This window comes from Salmo salar, chromosome ssa10, assembly GCF_905237065.1.
Source record: "Salmo salar chromosome ssa10, Ssal_v3.1, whole genome shotgun sequence".
In the NCBI taxonomy this organism is placed as follows: domain Eukaryota; kingdom Metazoa; phylum Chordata; class Actinopteri; order Salmoniformes; family Salmonidae; genus Salmo; species Salmo salar.
Window position 1 is genome coordinate 78,558,078 of NC_059451.1, and position 15,434 is coordinate 78,573,511.

At 38.3% G+C, this 15,434-nt stretch overlaps 1 protein-coding gene across 2 annotated transcripts; it reads left to right on the plus strand.

The window, feature by feature from the left end:
• Window positions 1-895: 895 nt before the first annotated feature.
• Window positions 896-14,996, plus strand: tnni2a.2 (troponin I type 2a (skeletal, fast), tandem duplicate 2). Of its 2 annotated transcripts, XM_045688118.1 has the most exons (8): window positions 944-1,004; window positions 3,618-3,674; window positions 7,838-7,870; window positions 8,333-8,375; window positions 8,564-8,692; window positions 8,865-8,954; window positions 14,345-14,521; window positions 14,655-14,996. In XM_045688118.1, the coding sequence occupies exons 3-8, from the start codon at window positions 7,863-7,865 to the stop codon at window positions 14,748-14,750; spliced, it is 543 nt and encodes a 180-aa protein (XP_045544074.1). In that variant the 5' UTR covers window positions 944-1,004; window positions 3,618-3,674; window positions 7,838-7,862; the 3' UTR covers window positions 14,751-14,996. The 2 variants fall into 2 exon arrangements, with proteins under 2 accessions (XP_013980038.1, XP_045544074.1); XM_014124563.2 differs by lacking the exon at window positions 3,618-3,674 and having other exon boundaries at window positions 896-1,004.
• The last annotated feature ends 438 nt before the right edge of the window (window positions 14,997-15,434 follow it).

The window sequence follows — 15,434 nt, forward strand, 5'->3', positions numbered from 1 at the left end:
TGCTCATGCAAATGTTGTTCATGACACACTGGTGTCAATAACTTACAAAACTTGAGACAAATGCATGAAGTATTAAGCCATGGAATGCCGTGAGTGGACAAACCCGTGTCACACTTCCAACTTGTTTATTGATCAAAACCCAGCCTTTTTGAACCACCTCCAGCTATTGCACTCATGGTAATGGCTGTGAAAATAGCCAAAATATTTTACATACACCCAGACCTATAGTGCTACTGTGATCGCGTAGATTTACCATTGCATTAGGTTTGTTAAAATAGAGCGAGAACTGATTACAAATGTTAGTATTTAGGTATTGCTGATTAATGTTTCCAAGTAGCACTCAATATGTTTCCAAGGTTCATTATTTCATCCATAATGAAAACTTGAGTTTGTAGTAAAATAAATATCCATAAATCATCCTTGAAATCCTTGTCTATCTTACTTTTCTTTCAGTAAGAGATCCGAAAGTGAGAGAACTGTCATCAGGTCCTTTGGGCGCCTCAGGAGGCACGGACATCAATCCCAGACACATGACGCCTCCGAGGTATGACCAGTTTAATAGTTTGTCATCCTTTTACAATATACAACATGGATGCCAGACAGTTGCATGTCTGGTGTTCTGAACATACTGCATGTGTGTGAATTACAGCATTCTCTATTACTGTTGATGTGAGTGGCCTTTAAAGTTCTACCCCTCTCTGCTTCTTATGGGTGATGGCATATGCTAAATAAAAGATAATGTAATAAGAACAACAATCTTGAAGGACGGGTTATTTATAATGGAGACGCTTGGGAGGGGAGCGAACAGGGAAACACTGTACTGTATTTCATGACCTTGTCATCCCATTGGTTTGGTCTGTAATCCGATTCCATAAAGAGAATGTAGGATTATAGAGAGTGATCAGAGAATGCAATTTATACCTTCTTAACACTTGAGTTGCCTGCAGTCAGTCAGTCAGTTGGACATCCCTTAACAAGCCTGTGCTGCTCTCCTCAGTTCCAAGGTGAGAACCATCCAGTCTGTCTCTGTTCTGTACTTCTATCTAGTTAGACACTATCCAGAGGAAAGAAGAATCATTTAGAGATTTTGATTTTCGGAGAAACTTAATTACTATATAGTAGCATGACGTCTTTGCGACAACTTATTCATGAGTACTTGTAGTATTATAGTGATATGCCTATTACAGATTGAATGTAATTTCTTAGCTGTTGGTTGAGAAAAATAAGATTGTTTGTATAAAGATTTTAGCATGTGAAATGCATTTTAATTTGTGAAATGTATGAGAATTGTATTGTGCATTGTAATTGTATTTGAATGTGATTACTCATTTTTTAATTGGCTATTAACATTGGCTATAGTCCAAGAGTGTTAGAATGTTTTGGAAATATTGATTTATTTCCTGTAATCATAAATTAAGGTTTTTGGATTGTTGCTTCACATGATAATGCTCTCTGTCTATTACATTTTATTCCTATTTAAACAAATGTAATGTCTCTCACTAATACATATTTTCATAGTCGGCTGAATTGCAATAAAATGATACATGTTTAAATGACTCAAATATAAATTATCAGTGTTTAAAAAGCATACATAAATTACTTAATTACGTGGTTTATTTCAATACATTTGATATTTCAGTTGTTTTGTACAGTATTTCTTGATTTATGTTGTCGATGTATCTTAATGTGTAACATTTCAATAGTAGTATTTGCATAAAGAAACGTTTCTCAGGTACCAGTAGGGTATTAAATATGTTTTAGTGAGCAGACATCAACTGTATAATTATCCATGGGGTGGTAAATGATTGATATATGGACTGATGATTTGACATGCTGAAAGGGTACACCACCACAAGACATAAATCTGAAAGTGATCTACAAATGTTTTCCTTCCTGTCAACATATATTGGACATAACCAAACAGCCTGTTACAACATCGTAGACATCTCTGATACATCACCTAATTCGCCATCTGAACATACACTGAGTGTACAAAACATTAGGAACACTTTCCTAATATTGAGTTGCGCCCACTTTTGCCTTCAGAACAGCCTCAACTTGTTGGGGGATAGACTTTACAAGGTGTCAAAAGCGTTCCACAGGGATGTTGGACCATGTTGACTCCAATGATTCCCACAGTTGTATCAAGTTGGCTGGATGTCCTTTGGGTGGTGGACCATTTTTGATATACACAGGAAATTGTTGAGTGTGAAAAACCCAGCAGTGTTGCAGTTCCTGACACACTCAAACCGGTGCACCTGTCACCTACCACACCCCTTTCAAGGGCACTTAAATAGTTTGGCTTGCCCATTCACCCTCTGAATGGCACACATACACAATCCATGTCTCAAAAATCTTTCTTTAACCTGTCTCCACTCCTTCAGCTACACTGATTGAAGTGGCTTTAACAAGTGACATCAATAAGGGATCATAACTTTCACCTGGATTCACCTGGTCAGTCTATGTCATGGAAAGGGCAGGTGTTCCTAATGTTTAGTACACCCAGTGTATAACCTAATTCACAACATTAGCTCCACTCCATTTTCGGAGCCGCAAAAACGTCCTGCGTTTTGATTTTCGATATGACTAAAGCGCTTGAGTTACTGTACTTGAGTTCATGGGCATAGTGAGGATACGTCTTTGTTAATAGATGACCCCATACCACGGCAAGTTGAACAGCTGACATGTCAGCACACAAGAGTTGCTGTATTGTAAATACCTCTATGCCTGTGTAGTTGATCTTATTAAAGCTGGAGTGATACTATTCCAGTTTTAAAAGTACTGTGCCGCTCTGTGAAGTACCCGCTCTTCTGCAGGTCTGAAATGTACTGTCTTGGACTGAAGTTTTTGAGAACTCTACTCCTTTAAATAGCATTATGAGACATTCATGGCTTTGGTTTATTACACAATAAACTAATCTGAATTTGAATCTGAACAATAGTTACCCTCGAAAGAAAAAGAGATGCTTATAAATTTATTTTGACAATACATCTATTCAGTGTATGTAATCATGAAGAGTGGAGACAGTTGAGTTAGTGCACTGAACAGACCTGATAGAGCAGAAGCAGTTATTTTTGGCCTATCATGGCCTAACGTCTTGGTCATCTAAGGGATGTTCTAGAAGGCACCACCAGCTGTCGTGTTGGCTTACTGTGACCTCTCGGAGACAAGTCTGACATAAAGTAGAGCCACTTAAGACAAGATCTAGGACCAATTTAGATCTCCTCCACTCAACTCAAGATAACGTTCCCATCTCCGGGGACACCCCGAGCCCAGACCAAAGATTGAGTCGGCTGAGCTTAAGAGATTCAGAATGTATTCTAATTACTTGTCTCCATTACAAACCCAAGCAAAGAAGTCCATTGTAAATTCTGGCTGCATGGCCCCTGTTGGAAGTATGGGAGAGTGGGGGCAATTATAAGAAGGGACATACTCAATAACACAAATTAGAAACAATCTAGAGTGCTGTTATTCGATGTGCTTGAAAAAAGGGAAACTGTTTTGTATTGACCTGTCTAACATTCTCAATTTATCTAAACCTGCAGTACCAGTCAAACTTTGGACACACCTACTCATTCCAGGGTTTTTCTTCCTTTTTACTATTTTCTACATTGTAGAATAATAGTGAAGACATCAAAACTATGAAAGAACACATATGGAAACAGAAAGTAACCGTAAGTGTTTAGCAAATTAAAATATATTTGATATTTTAGATTCTTCAAAGTAGCCACTCTTTTTCCTTGATGACATCTTTGCACACTCTTGGTAATCTCTCAACCAGCTTCATGAGATAGTCACCTGGAATTCATTTCAATTAACAGGTGTGCCTTGCAATGTCTTTCCTTCTTAATGCGTTTGAGCCAATCAGTTGTTTGTGACAAGGTAGGGGTGGTATACAGAAGACAGCCCTATTTGGTAAAAGACCAAGTTCATATTATGGGAAGAACAGCTCAAATAAGCAAAGAGAAACGTAGCCACCCTTTGCCTTGATGACAGCTTTGCACACTCTTGGCATTCTCTCAACAGCTTCATGAGGAATGCTTTTCCAGCAGTCTTGAAGGAGTTCCCACATATGCTGAACACATGTTTGCTGCATCTCCTTCACTCTGTGGTCCAACTCATCCCAAACCATCTCAATTGGGTTGAGATCGGATGATTGTGGAGGCCACGTCATCTGATGCAGCACTCGATCACTCTCCTTCTTGGTCAAATAGCCCTTACACAGCCTGAAGGGGTGTTTTGGGTCATTGTCCTGTTGAAAAATAAATGATAGTCCCACTAAGTGTAAACCAGATGTGATGGCGTATCACTGTAGAATGTTGCGGTAGACATGCTGGTTAAATGTGCCTTCAATTCTAAATAAATTACTGACAGTGACACCACCAAAGTGACATGGTGGGAACCACATATGCGGAGATCGTCCATTCACCGACTCTGCTGCGTCTCACAAAGACACGGCGGTTGGAACCAAAAATATCAAATCTGAAATTTACACCAAAGGACAGATTTCCACCGGTCTAATCTCTATTGCTTGTGTTTCTTGGCCCAAGCAAGTCTCGTCTTCTTATTGGATGGTGTCCTTTAGTCGTGGTTTCTTTCCAGCAATTCGACCATGAAGGCCTGATTCGCACTGTCATCTCTGAACAGTTGATGTTGAGATGTGCCTGTTACTTGAACTCCATGAAGCATTTATTTGGGCTGCAATCTGATGTGCAATTAACTCTAATGAACTTATCCTCTGCAGCAGAGGTAACTCTGGGTCTTCCTTTCCTGTGGCGGTCCTCATGAGAGCCAGTTTCATCATAGCGCTTAATGTTTTTTGCGACTGCACTTGAAGAAACTTTTAAAGTTATTGAAATGTTCCGGATTGACTGACCTTCATGTCTTAAAGTAATGATGGACTGTCATTTCTCTTTGCTCATTTCAAATCAAATCAAACTTTATTTGTCACATGCGCCGAATACAAGTGTAGACCTTACCGTGAAATGCTTACTTACAGGCCCTTAACCAACAACGCAGTCCAAGAAGAGTTAATAAAATATTTACCAAATAAACTAAAGTAAAAAAATATAAAAAGTAACACAATAATATAACAATAATGAGGCTTTATACAGGGGGTACCGGTACCGGGTCAGTGTGAGGAGGTACAGGTTAGAGGTAATTTGTACATTTAGGAAGGGGTGAAGTGACTATGCATAGATAATAACAGCGAGTAGCAGCAATGTACAAAACAATTGGAGGGGGGGTGGGGCGGGTCAATGTAATTGTCCAGTGACCATTTGATTAATTGTTCAGCAGTCTTATGGCTTGGGGGTAGAAGCTGTTAAGGAGCATTTTGGTCCTAGACTTGGCGCTCCGGTACCGCTTGCCATGCTGTAGCAGAGAAAACAGTCTATGACTTGGGTGACTGGAGTCTCTGACAATTTGATGGGCTTTCCTCTGACACCACCTATTATATAGGTCCTGGATGGCAGGAAGCTTGACCCCAGTGATGTAGTGGCCCATACGCACTACCCTCTGCAGCGCCTTATGCCGAGCAGTTACCATACCAGGCGGTGATGCAACCGGTCAGGATGCTCTCGATGGTGCATCTGTAGAACTTATTGAGGATCTGGGGACCCATGCCAAATATTTTCAGTCTCCTGAGGGGGAAAAGGTTTTGTCATGCCCTCTTCACGACTGTCTTGGTGTGTTTGGACCGTGATAGATCGTTGGTGATGTGGTCACCAAGGAACTTGAAACTCTCGACCTGCTCCACTACAGCTCTGTTGATGTTAATGGGGGCCTGTTTAGCCTGACTTTTCCTGTAGTCCACGATCAGCTCCTTCGTCTTGCTCACATTGAGGGAGAAGTTGTTGTCCTGGCACCACACTGCCAGTCCTCTGACCTCCTCCCTATAGGCTGTCTCATCGTTGTTGGTGATCAGGCGTACCAGTGTTGTGTCATCAGCAAACTTAATGATGGTGTTGGAGTCGTGTTTGGCCACACAGTCATGGGTGAACAGGGTGTACAGGAGGGAACAAAGTACACACCCCTGAGAGGCCCCAGTGTTGAGGATCAGTGTGGCAGACATGTTGTTGCCTACCCTTACCACCTGAGGGCGGCCCATCAGGGAGTCCAGGATCTAGTTGGAGAGGGAGGTGTTTAGTCTCATGGTCCTTAGCTTAGTGATGAGCTTTGTGGGCACTATGGTGTTGAACGCTGAGCTGTAGTCAATGATCAGCATTCTCACATAGATGTTCATTTTGTCCAGGTGGGATAGAGCAGTGTGGAGTGCAATTGAGTTTGCGTCATCCATTCTTGACATAATCAAATCAAATTTTATTGGTCACATACACATGGTTAGCAGATGTTAATGTGAGTGTAGCAAAATGCTTGTGCTTCTAGTTTTGACCATGCAGTAATATCTAACAAGCAATCTAACAATTTCACAACAACTACCTTATACACACAAGTGTAAAGGAATGAATAAGAATATGTTCATATAAATATATGTATGAGTGATGGCCGAACGGCATAGGCAAGATGCAGTAGATGGTATAGAGTACAGTAAATACATATGAGATGAGTAATGTAGGGTATGTAAACATATAAAGTGGCATTGTTTAAAGTGACTAGGGATACATTTGTTACATCCAATTTTTAATTATTAAGTGGCTAGAGATTTGAGTCAGTATGTTGGCAGCTGTTTAACAGTCTGATGGCCTTGAGATAGAAGATGTTTTTCAGTCTCTCGGTCCCAGCTTTGATGCACCTGTACTAACCTCGCCATCTGGATGACAGTGGGGTGAACATGCAGTGGCTCGGGTGGTTGCTGTCCTTGATGATCTTTTTGGCCTTCCTGTGACATCGGGTGGTGTAGGTGTCCTGGAGGGCAGGTAGTTTGCACCGGTGATGCGTTGTGCAGACCTCACTACCCTCTGGAGAACCTTACGGTTGTGGGTGGAGCAGTTGCCGTACCAGGCAGTGATGCAGCCCGACAGGATGCTCTCGATTGTGCATCTGTAAAAGTTTGTGAGTTTTTGGTGACAAGCTACATTTCTTCAGCCTCCTGAGGTTGAAGAGACGCTGTTGCATATTTTTGTTGTTGCTGTAAACAGAATCATTCAAAGATGGATAATATGGACTTTGTATTTTACCAAATAGGGCTATCTTCTGTATACCACCTCTAAATTGTAGTGACAGCAGGTAGCCTAGTGGTTAGAGTGTTGGACTAGTAACCGAAAGGATGCAAGATCGAATCCCTGAGCTGACAAGGTAAAGATCTGTCATTCTGCCCCTGAACAAGGCAGTTAACCCACTGTTCCTAGGCTGTCATTGAAAATAACTGACTTGCCTAGTTAAATAAAGGTAAAATTAAATAAATGGTCACAATACAACTGATTGGTTCAAACGCATTAAGAAAATCCACAAAATAACTTTTAAGAAGGCACACCTGGTAATTGAAATGTTTCCAGGTACCTACCTCATGAAGCTGGTTGAGAGAATGCTAAGAGTGTGCAAAGCTGTCATCAAGGCAAAGGGTGGCTACTTTGAAGTATATAAAATATATTTTGATATGTTTAACATTTTTTGGTTACTACATGATTCCATATGTGTTATTTCATAGTTTCGATGTCTTCACTAGTATTCTACAATGTAGAAAATAGTAAAAATAAATAAAAACCCTGGAATAAGTGTCCAAACTTTTGACTGGGACTGTATATAATAGTATCAGTAATCATATTGGTATAGTTTCCGTATTTGTATAGTTGATGGAGGATATACCAGTATTGTTGGTAAAATGTTTGCTGTTATAAGTACACATTTCATGATTATTATTGTTTTGCATTTCTAGGAATAGAAGACTCCAAACACCCAAGATGGCTGAGTAAGTATATGCCAATTCGTTTGCATGTTTTGTTTCAAAGGGGTCGTTCACTCATTTTTACATGGCCTTATTTTCACTCTATCTGGATTTGTAGTTGATCCCCCAAACCGTTGTTTTATATCTTGTTTCCTTACAGAGAAAACTTGCCATTGACTACAATGCATTATGAAAATGTGTCTAAAGCATGTTGGAAAATGCTCCAAAACACTCCAAACCAACTCATATTAAATCAGAATCCCATTCTGAATAGTCTCTGCACTAAATAAAAAAAACATTTGTCCCCTGTGCCATAAATCCATGTTTGAATGATGCTTTTTATAGCAACAACAAAAATATGCAAGTATGGACAGTGGAACACTTAAAAAAAAAAATGTGCAGAGACATCATTCAGAATTGGATTATGAGTAATATGAGTTGGTTTGGAGTGTTACTAAACCTGACTTTCTCTCCTTTGTCCAATAGCAAGAAAGGCAATGTGTCCTCAAGCCGTAAGCATACTCTGAAGGTAAGGAATCCCACTCAGCCCTTCCTTTAATGTTTTGTTTTTTATGTAATAAAAACATAAATAAATGTAAATAATGTATAAAAATCTTAATAATACATACTTTTTTATAAAGTAGTAAAACAAAGGGAGATATTGGTCAATCGTCTTATCAACTGTCAAAATATACGTTGTCATAAATGTGTCTCCAGAGTTGTATGCTGGCAGTCGCTAAGGATTTGCTCGAAGCTGAAGCATTAGAGAAAGTTAAAGAAAGGGAGAGATACATGGACGAGAACTGCCCTCTTCTGGAGATTCCCCACTCCAAGGATGATTTGGTGGTATGATATTCAGATATTCACAGATATTATGAAAACATATCATACCTGCTTGATACAGTGTGCTGTATGAGTTGTGCTTCTATCAGGTTCAGCTGTACCAAGGAAGTTAAGGCATAAAAATAGGTATTATATGCTGGTGGTAACATTTTTCTTTGTTGTATTATTTCATTAGGACCTTTGCACAAAGATATACGACAAAATTAATGTGATTGATGAGGAGAGATACAACTTAGAATACAAAGCAGTCATGGTTTGCAATGAGGTAAGCAACCCTCTTTTAATTGATTTATGTTTCAATATAAATATTTATACAGTGCCTTCAGAAAGTATTCACACCCCAACAAACATTTTAACAGAATAAAATGGATTTAATTGTCATTTTTTTGGTCTATGATCTACACAAAATACACTAATGTCAAAGTGGAAGAAAAATTCTAACAACAAAAAAATGACAAATAAAAATAAAATACACTATTATATAATTAACATAAGTATACACACGTTAGAATCACCTTTGGCAGCAATTACAGCTGTGAGTCTTTTTGGGTAAGTCTCTGAGAGCTTTGCAAACCTGTATTGTACAGTATTAGCACATAATTATTTTTTTAAATTCTTCAAGTTGTATCAAGTTGGTTGTTCATCATTGCTAGACAACAATTTTTAAGTCTTGCCATTTTAAGTCAAAACTCTTATTAAGCCATTCAGGAACATTCAATGTTGTCTTAGTAAGCAACTCCAGTGTTTATTTGGCTTTATTAGGTTTTCCTCTAGGATTTTCCGGTTAGCTCTTTTCCATGCTTGAAAATATGAAGAGTGGTACTCAATGAGACGTTGTGTTGGATTTTCTCCAAACGTAACACTTTGTATTAAGAGCATGAAGTTCATTTATATGCCACATATTTTGCAGTTTTACTTTAGTGCCTTATTGCAAACAGGATGCATGTTTTGGAATATTTGTATTCTGTACAGATTTCTTTCTTTTCACTCTGACATTTAGGTTAGCATTGTGGAGTAACTACAATGTTGTTGATCCATCCTCAGTTTTCTCATCACAGCCATTACAATTGGTAACTGTTTTAAAGTCACCATTGGCCTCATGGTGAAATCCCTGAGCGCTTTCCTTCCTCTCCACCAACTGAGTTTGGAAGTACGCCTGTGTCTTTGTAGTGACTGGGTGTATTGATACACCATCCAAAGTGTAATTAAAAACTTCACCATGCTCAAAGGGATATTCAGTGTCTGTTTTTTTGTTTTTTTTTACCCATCTACCCTTTTTTTGTGAGGCATTGGAAAACCTCCCTGGTCTTTGTGGTTGAATCTGTGTTTGAAATTCACTGCTCGACTGAGGGACCTTACAATTATCTGTATATGTGGGGTACAGAAATGATGTAGTCATTCAAACAAATCATTTCAAACTATATTACTGCGCACTGAGTGCTGCCTATACAACTTATATGACTTGTTAAACATATTTTTACTCCTGAACTTACTTAGGCTTGCCATAACAAAGGGATTGAATACTTATTGACTTATTGTAAGACATTTCAGTTTTCCATTTTTTATTAATTTGTACACATTTAGAAATAACATAATTCCACCTTGAAATGATGGGGTATTGTTTGTGGGTCAGTGACAAAAAATCTAAATTATATCAATTTACAATTCAGGCTGTAACACAACAAATGTGGAAAAAGTCAATCGGTGTGAATACTTTCTGTTCTATCTACCATACAGTGGGGTTCAAAATTATTGACACCCTTGATAAAGATGAGCAATAATGACTATATAAAATATATAATAAACATTTTGAGCTATATTTTATGCAAAAAAAAGGAAATTATATTGTTTTATAGGAATACAATTGCTCAGAGAAAGCGATATTGTTTAACAAGTAATATCATTTTTCTCAAAAAGTTAGGGGACAAAATTATTGACTACCCTAAAAATTCTTATAAATTAAGTACTCAAAAGTTCAGCATTTGGTCCCATATTCCTAGCACGCAATGACTACATAAAGTTTGGGAGCGTACAATCTTGTTGGATGCATTTTCAGTTAGTTTTCATTGTTTCAGATTATTTTGTGCCAAATAGAAATTAATGTTAAATAATGTATTCTGTCATTTTGGAGTCACTTTTATTGTAAATAGGAATATATGTTTCTAAACACTGCTACGTTAATGTGGATGCTTCCATGGTTAAGGAAATTACTGGATGAATTGTTACTGATAATGGGGAGAGGTTAGCATGTCTTGGGAGTATGATCTTTGACCCACCTTTCTCACTCATCATTTTTCACAATTCATTCAGGATTATCTGTAATCATGGTAGCATCCACATTAATCTAGAAATGTTGAGATACATATTCTATTCTTATTTACAATAAAGTATTTGTGTATATACAGTACCAGTCAAAAGTTTGGACACACCTACTCATTCCAGGGTTTTTCTTTATTTTTACTATTTTCTACATTTTATAATAATAGTGAAGACATCAAAACTATGAATGAGTAGGTGTACAAACTTTTTTGACTGGTACTGTATTTTATATATATATATATATTTCTCCAGTCTCATAAAACATTTGAGAAAATGTCTGTGTCGTAATCCTCGCAGGGTGAGGTATAGAAAGGTATTGAAAACAGGGGTGCCAATAATTTTGACTCCCTATCTTGTTTTCTGACTTGTTAAACAAATTCTCTTTCTTTTTTTCAATTGTATTAGTATAATATATATACACTACCATTCAAAAGTTTGGAGTCACATAGAAATGTCCTTGTTTTTGAAAGAAAATTTTAAAAAATGGTCCATTAAAATAAGATGAAATTGATCAGAAATACAGTGTAGACATTGTTAATGTTGTGTATATATATGTACAGTTGAAGTCGGAAGTTTAAATACATTTTAGCCAAATACATTTAAACTCAGATTTTCACAATTCCTGACATTTAATCCTAGTAAAAATTCCCTGTCTTAGGTCAGTTAAGATCACCATTTCATTTTAAGAATGTAAAAAGTCAGAATAATAGTAGAGAGAATGATTTCTTTCAGCTTTTATTTCTTTCATCACATTCCCAGTGGGTCAGAAGTTTACACATGCTTTTTCAGTTCTGCCCACACATTTTCTATAGAATGAGATCAGGGCTTTGTGATGGCCACTCCAATACCTTGACTTTGTTGTCCTTAAGCCATTTTGCCACAACTTTGGAAGTATGCTTGGGGTCACTGTCCATTTGGAAGACCCATTTGCGACCAAGCCTTAACTTCCTGACTGATGTCTTGTGATGTTGCTTCAATATATCTACATAATTTTCCTTCCTCGTGATGCCATCTATTTTGTGAAGTTCACCAGTCCCTTCTGCAGCAAAGCACCCCCACAACATGATGCTGCCACCCCCGTGCTTCACGGTTGGGATGGTGTTCTTCAGCTTGCAAGTCTCCCCCTTTTTCCTCCAAACATAACGATGTTCATTATGGCCAAACAGTTATATTTTGTTTCATCAGACCAGAGGACATTTCTCCAAAAAGTACAATCTTTGTCCCCCATGTGCAGTTGCAAACCGTAGTCTGGCTTTTTTATGGCAGTTTCGGAGCAGTGGCTTCTTCCTTGCTGAGCGGCCTTTCAGGTTATGTCGATATAGGACTCGTTTTACTGTGGATATAGATACTTTTGTACCTGTTTCCCCCAGCATCTTCACAAGGTCCTTTGCTGTTGTTCTGAGATTGATTTGCACTTTTTGCAACAAAGTACTTTCATTTCTAGTAGACAGAACGCGTCTCCTTCCTGAGCGGTATGACGGCTGCGTGGCCCTATGGTGTTTATACTTGCGTACTATTGTTTGTACAGATGAACGTGGTACCTTCAGGCATTTGGAAATTGCTCCCAAGGATGAACCAGACTTGGCTGATTTCTTTAGATTTTCTCATGATGTCAAGCAAAGAGGCACAGAGTTTGAAGGTAGGCCTTGGAATACATCCACAGGTACAACTCCAATTGACTTAAATGATGTCAATTAGACTTTCAGAAGCTTTTAAAGCCATGACTTCATTCTGGATTTTTCCAAGCTGTGTAAAGGCACAGTCAACTTAGTGTATGTAAACTTCTGACCCACTGGAATTATAAGGGAAATAATTTGTCTGTAAACAATTGTTGGAAAAATTACTTGTGTCATGCACAAAGTAGATGTCCTAACCGACTTGCCAAAACTATAGTCTGTTAGCAAGAAATTTGTGGAGTGGTTGAAAAACGAGTTTTAATGACTCCAACCCAAGTGTAGGTAAACTTCCAACTTCAACTGTGTGTGTGTGTGTATGTATGTATATATATATATATATATATATATATATATATATATATATATATATATATATATGAGTCTACAAAACATTAGGAACACCTTCCTAATTTTGCACCCCCTTTTGCCCTCAGAACAGTCTCAATTCGTCTGGGCATGGACTCTACAAGCTGTCGAAAGCGTTCCACAGGGATGCTGGCTGATGTTGTCTCCAATGCTTCCCACGGTTGTGTCAAGTTGGCTGGATGTCCTTTGGGTGTTGAACCATTCTTGATACACATGAGAAACTGTTAAGCATGAAATACCCGGCAGCGATGCAGTTCTTTACACACTCAAACCGGAGCGCCTGGCATCGACTACCATAGCCCGTTCAAAGGCACTTAAAAATCCTTCTTTGTCCTGTCTCCTCCCCTTCATCTACACTGATTGAATTTACTGTATATACTGTATATACAGTAACAGTCAAAATTTTGGACACGCCTACTCATTCAGGGTTTTTTCTTTATTTTGACTATTTTCTACATTGTATAATAATATTGAAGACATCAAAACCATGAAATAACACATGGAATCATGTAGTAATCAAAAAAGTGTTAAACAAATCTAATTATATTTTAGATTCTTCTAAGTAGCCACCCTTAGCCTAGGCAAGTCAGTTAAGAACTAATTCTTATTTTCAATGATGGCCTTGTTAAGGAGCAGAACAACAGATTTTTTACCTTGTCAGCTCTGGGATTTGATCTTTTAACCTATCAGTTACTAGTCCAACACTCTAACCACCAGCCTTGATGACAACTTTGCACACTCTTGGCATTCTCTCAACCAGCTTCACCTGGAATGCTTTCCCAACAGATTTGAAGAAGTTCTCACATATGCTGAGCACTTGTTGGCTGCTTTTCCTTCACCCTGTGGGCCAACTCATCCCAAACCATCTTAATTGGGTTGAGGTCAGGTGATTGTGGAGGCCAGGTCATCTGATGCAGAACTTCATCACTTTCCTTCTTGGTCAAATAGCCCTTACACAGCCTGGAGGTGTGTTGGGTCACTGTCCTGTTGAAAAAAAAATGATAGTTGCACTAAGCTCAAACCAGATGGGATGGCGTATCACTGCAGAAAGTAGTCATCAAGACAAAGGGTGGCTACTTTGAAGAATCTGAAATATAAAATATATTGGTTACTACATGATTCCATATGTGTTATTTCATTGTTTTGATGTCTGAACTATTATTCTACAATGTAGAAAATAGTGAAAATAAAGAAAAACCCTGGAATGAGTAGGTGCGTCCAAACTTTGTATATGTTTCCTCCATTGAGCCCTCCTAAATCACTGATTTTCCTGTATAACAATTCCACCCACCAGGTTATAGACCTAAACATAAAAATCATTGACATGAGGGGCAAGTTCAAGAAGCCAGCTCTGAAGAAAGTGCGTATGTCTGCTGATGCTATGCTCCAGGCTCTGCTGGGCTCCAAGCACAAGGTGACCATGGATCTGAGATCCAACCTAAAACAAGTGAAGAAAGACGAGAAGAAAGAGGTGAGTATCTGTCCATTAGGCTAACACAATATATTACAGAGATATCGCATCGCGAGACATTGTCAATGTTGAAGGAATTTTGGGCCTTAATATTCCACCCTTCAATGTCTTCTCACCCTTTCAATCATCACAGGATAAGGATTTGCGTGACGTTGGTGACTGGCGTAAGAACATTGACGACAAGGCTGGCATGGACGGCAGGAAGAAGATGTTTCAGGGAGATTCTTAGGTCATTGGGATGTGTTTGTGTGACGTGGCTGGCTACTGTCCTGCAATGTCTAGCTGTCAAACACATACTGATATTCATTACAACTAATATCATGACTATGTAATCTGTGTAAAATCTTTGTTTCTTTTGAAGATGGAAAGAAACAGAAGGAAACAGAAACAAGATGTATGTAATTGTTTGACAGTTGATTTACTGTAGTAGAGGTAAAAGTGAACAACTTTTCTAATAAATTGCCATTAAAGGAAATCTTTCTTAGTTTGTGTTATTTATATTTTGTCATGCTGATACACCAAGAGAACTAAAATGCTATATCTCAGAACCACTATCCTGTACTGTTACCGTCCAGGGTGGACCCTTGGTAATGTTCTACACTAGAGTGCTGAGCTGCCCATATCTCTTTCAAACATGCAAATCACTGCTATAGTTGATACTCATCTCAATTGAGTCTAAATGGAGCAACATGTAACTAGTTTCTAGAGGTTTTGAAATCAATGCTTTCTATCATGTTATACAACTGTATTTGGATTGTTATTCATTTACTGTTGGATAAAGATCACTTTCCAAGACATGTTAAGTAAAATCACGAGGTCTGTTTTAGAGATTGTGTATGTATTTTAAGAGCTTGAAAAATTGGGCACAGCTTTTTTCTGTTGCATTCTGTACCAGTTTCTACTTTTTGAGGTC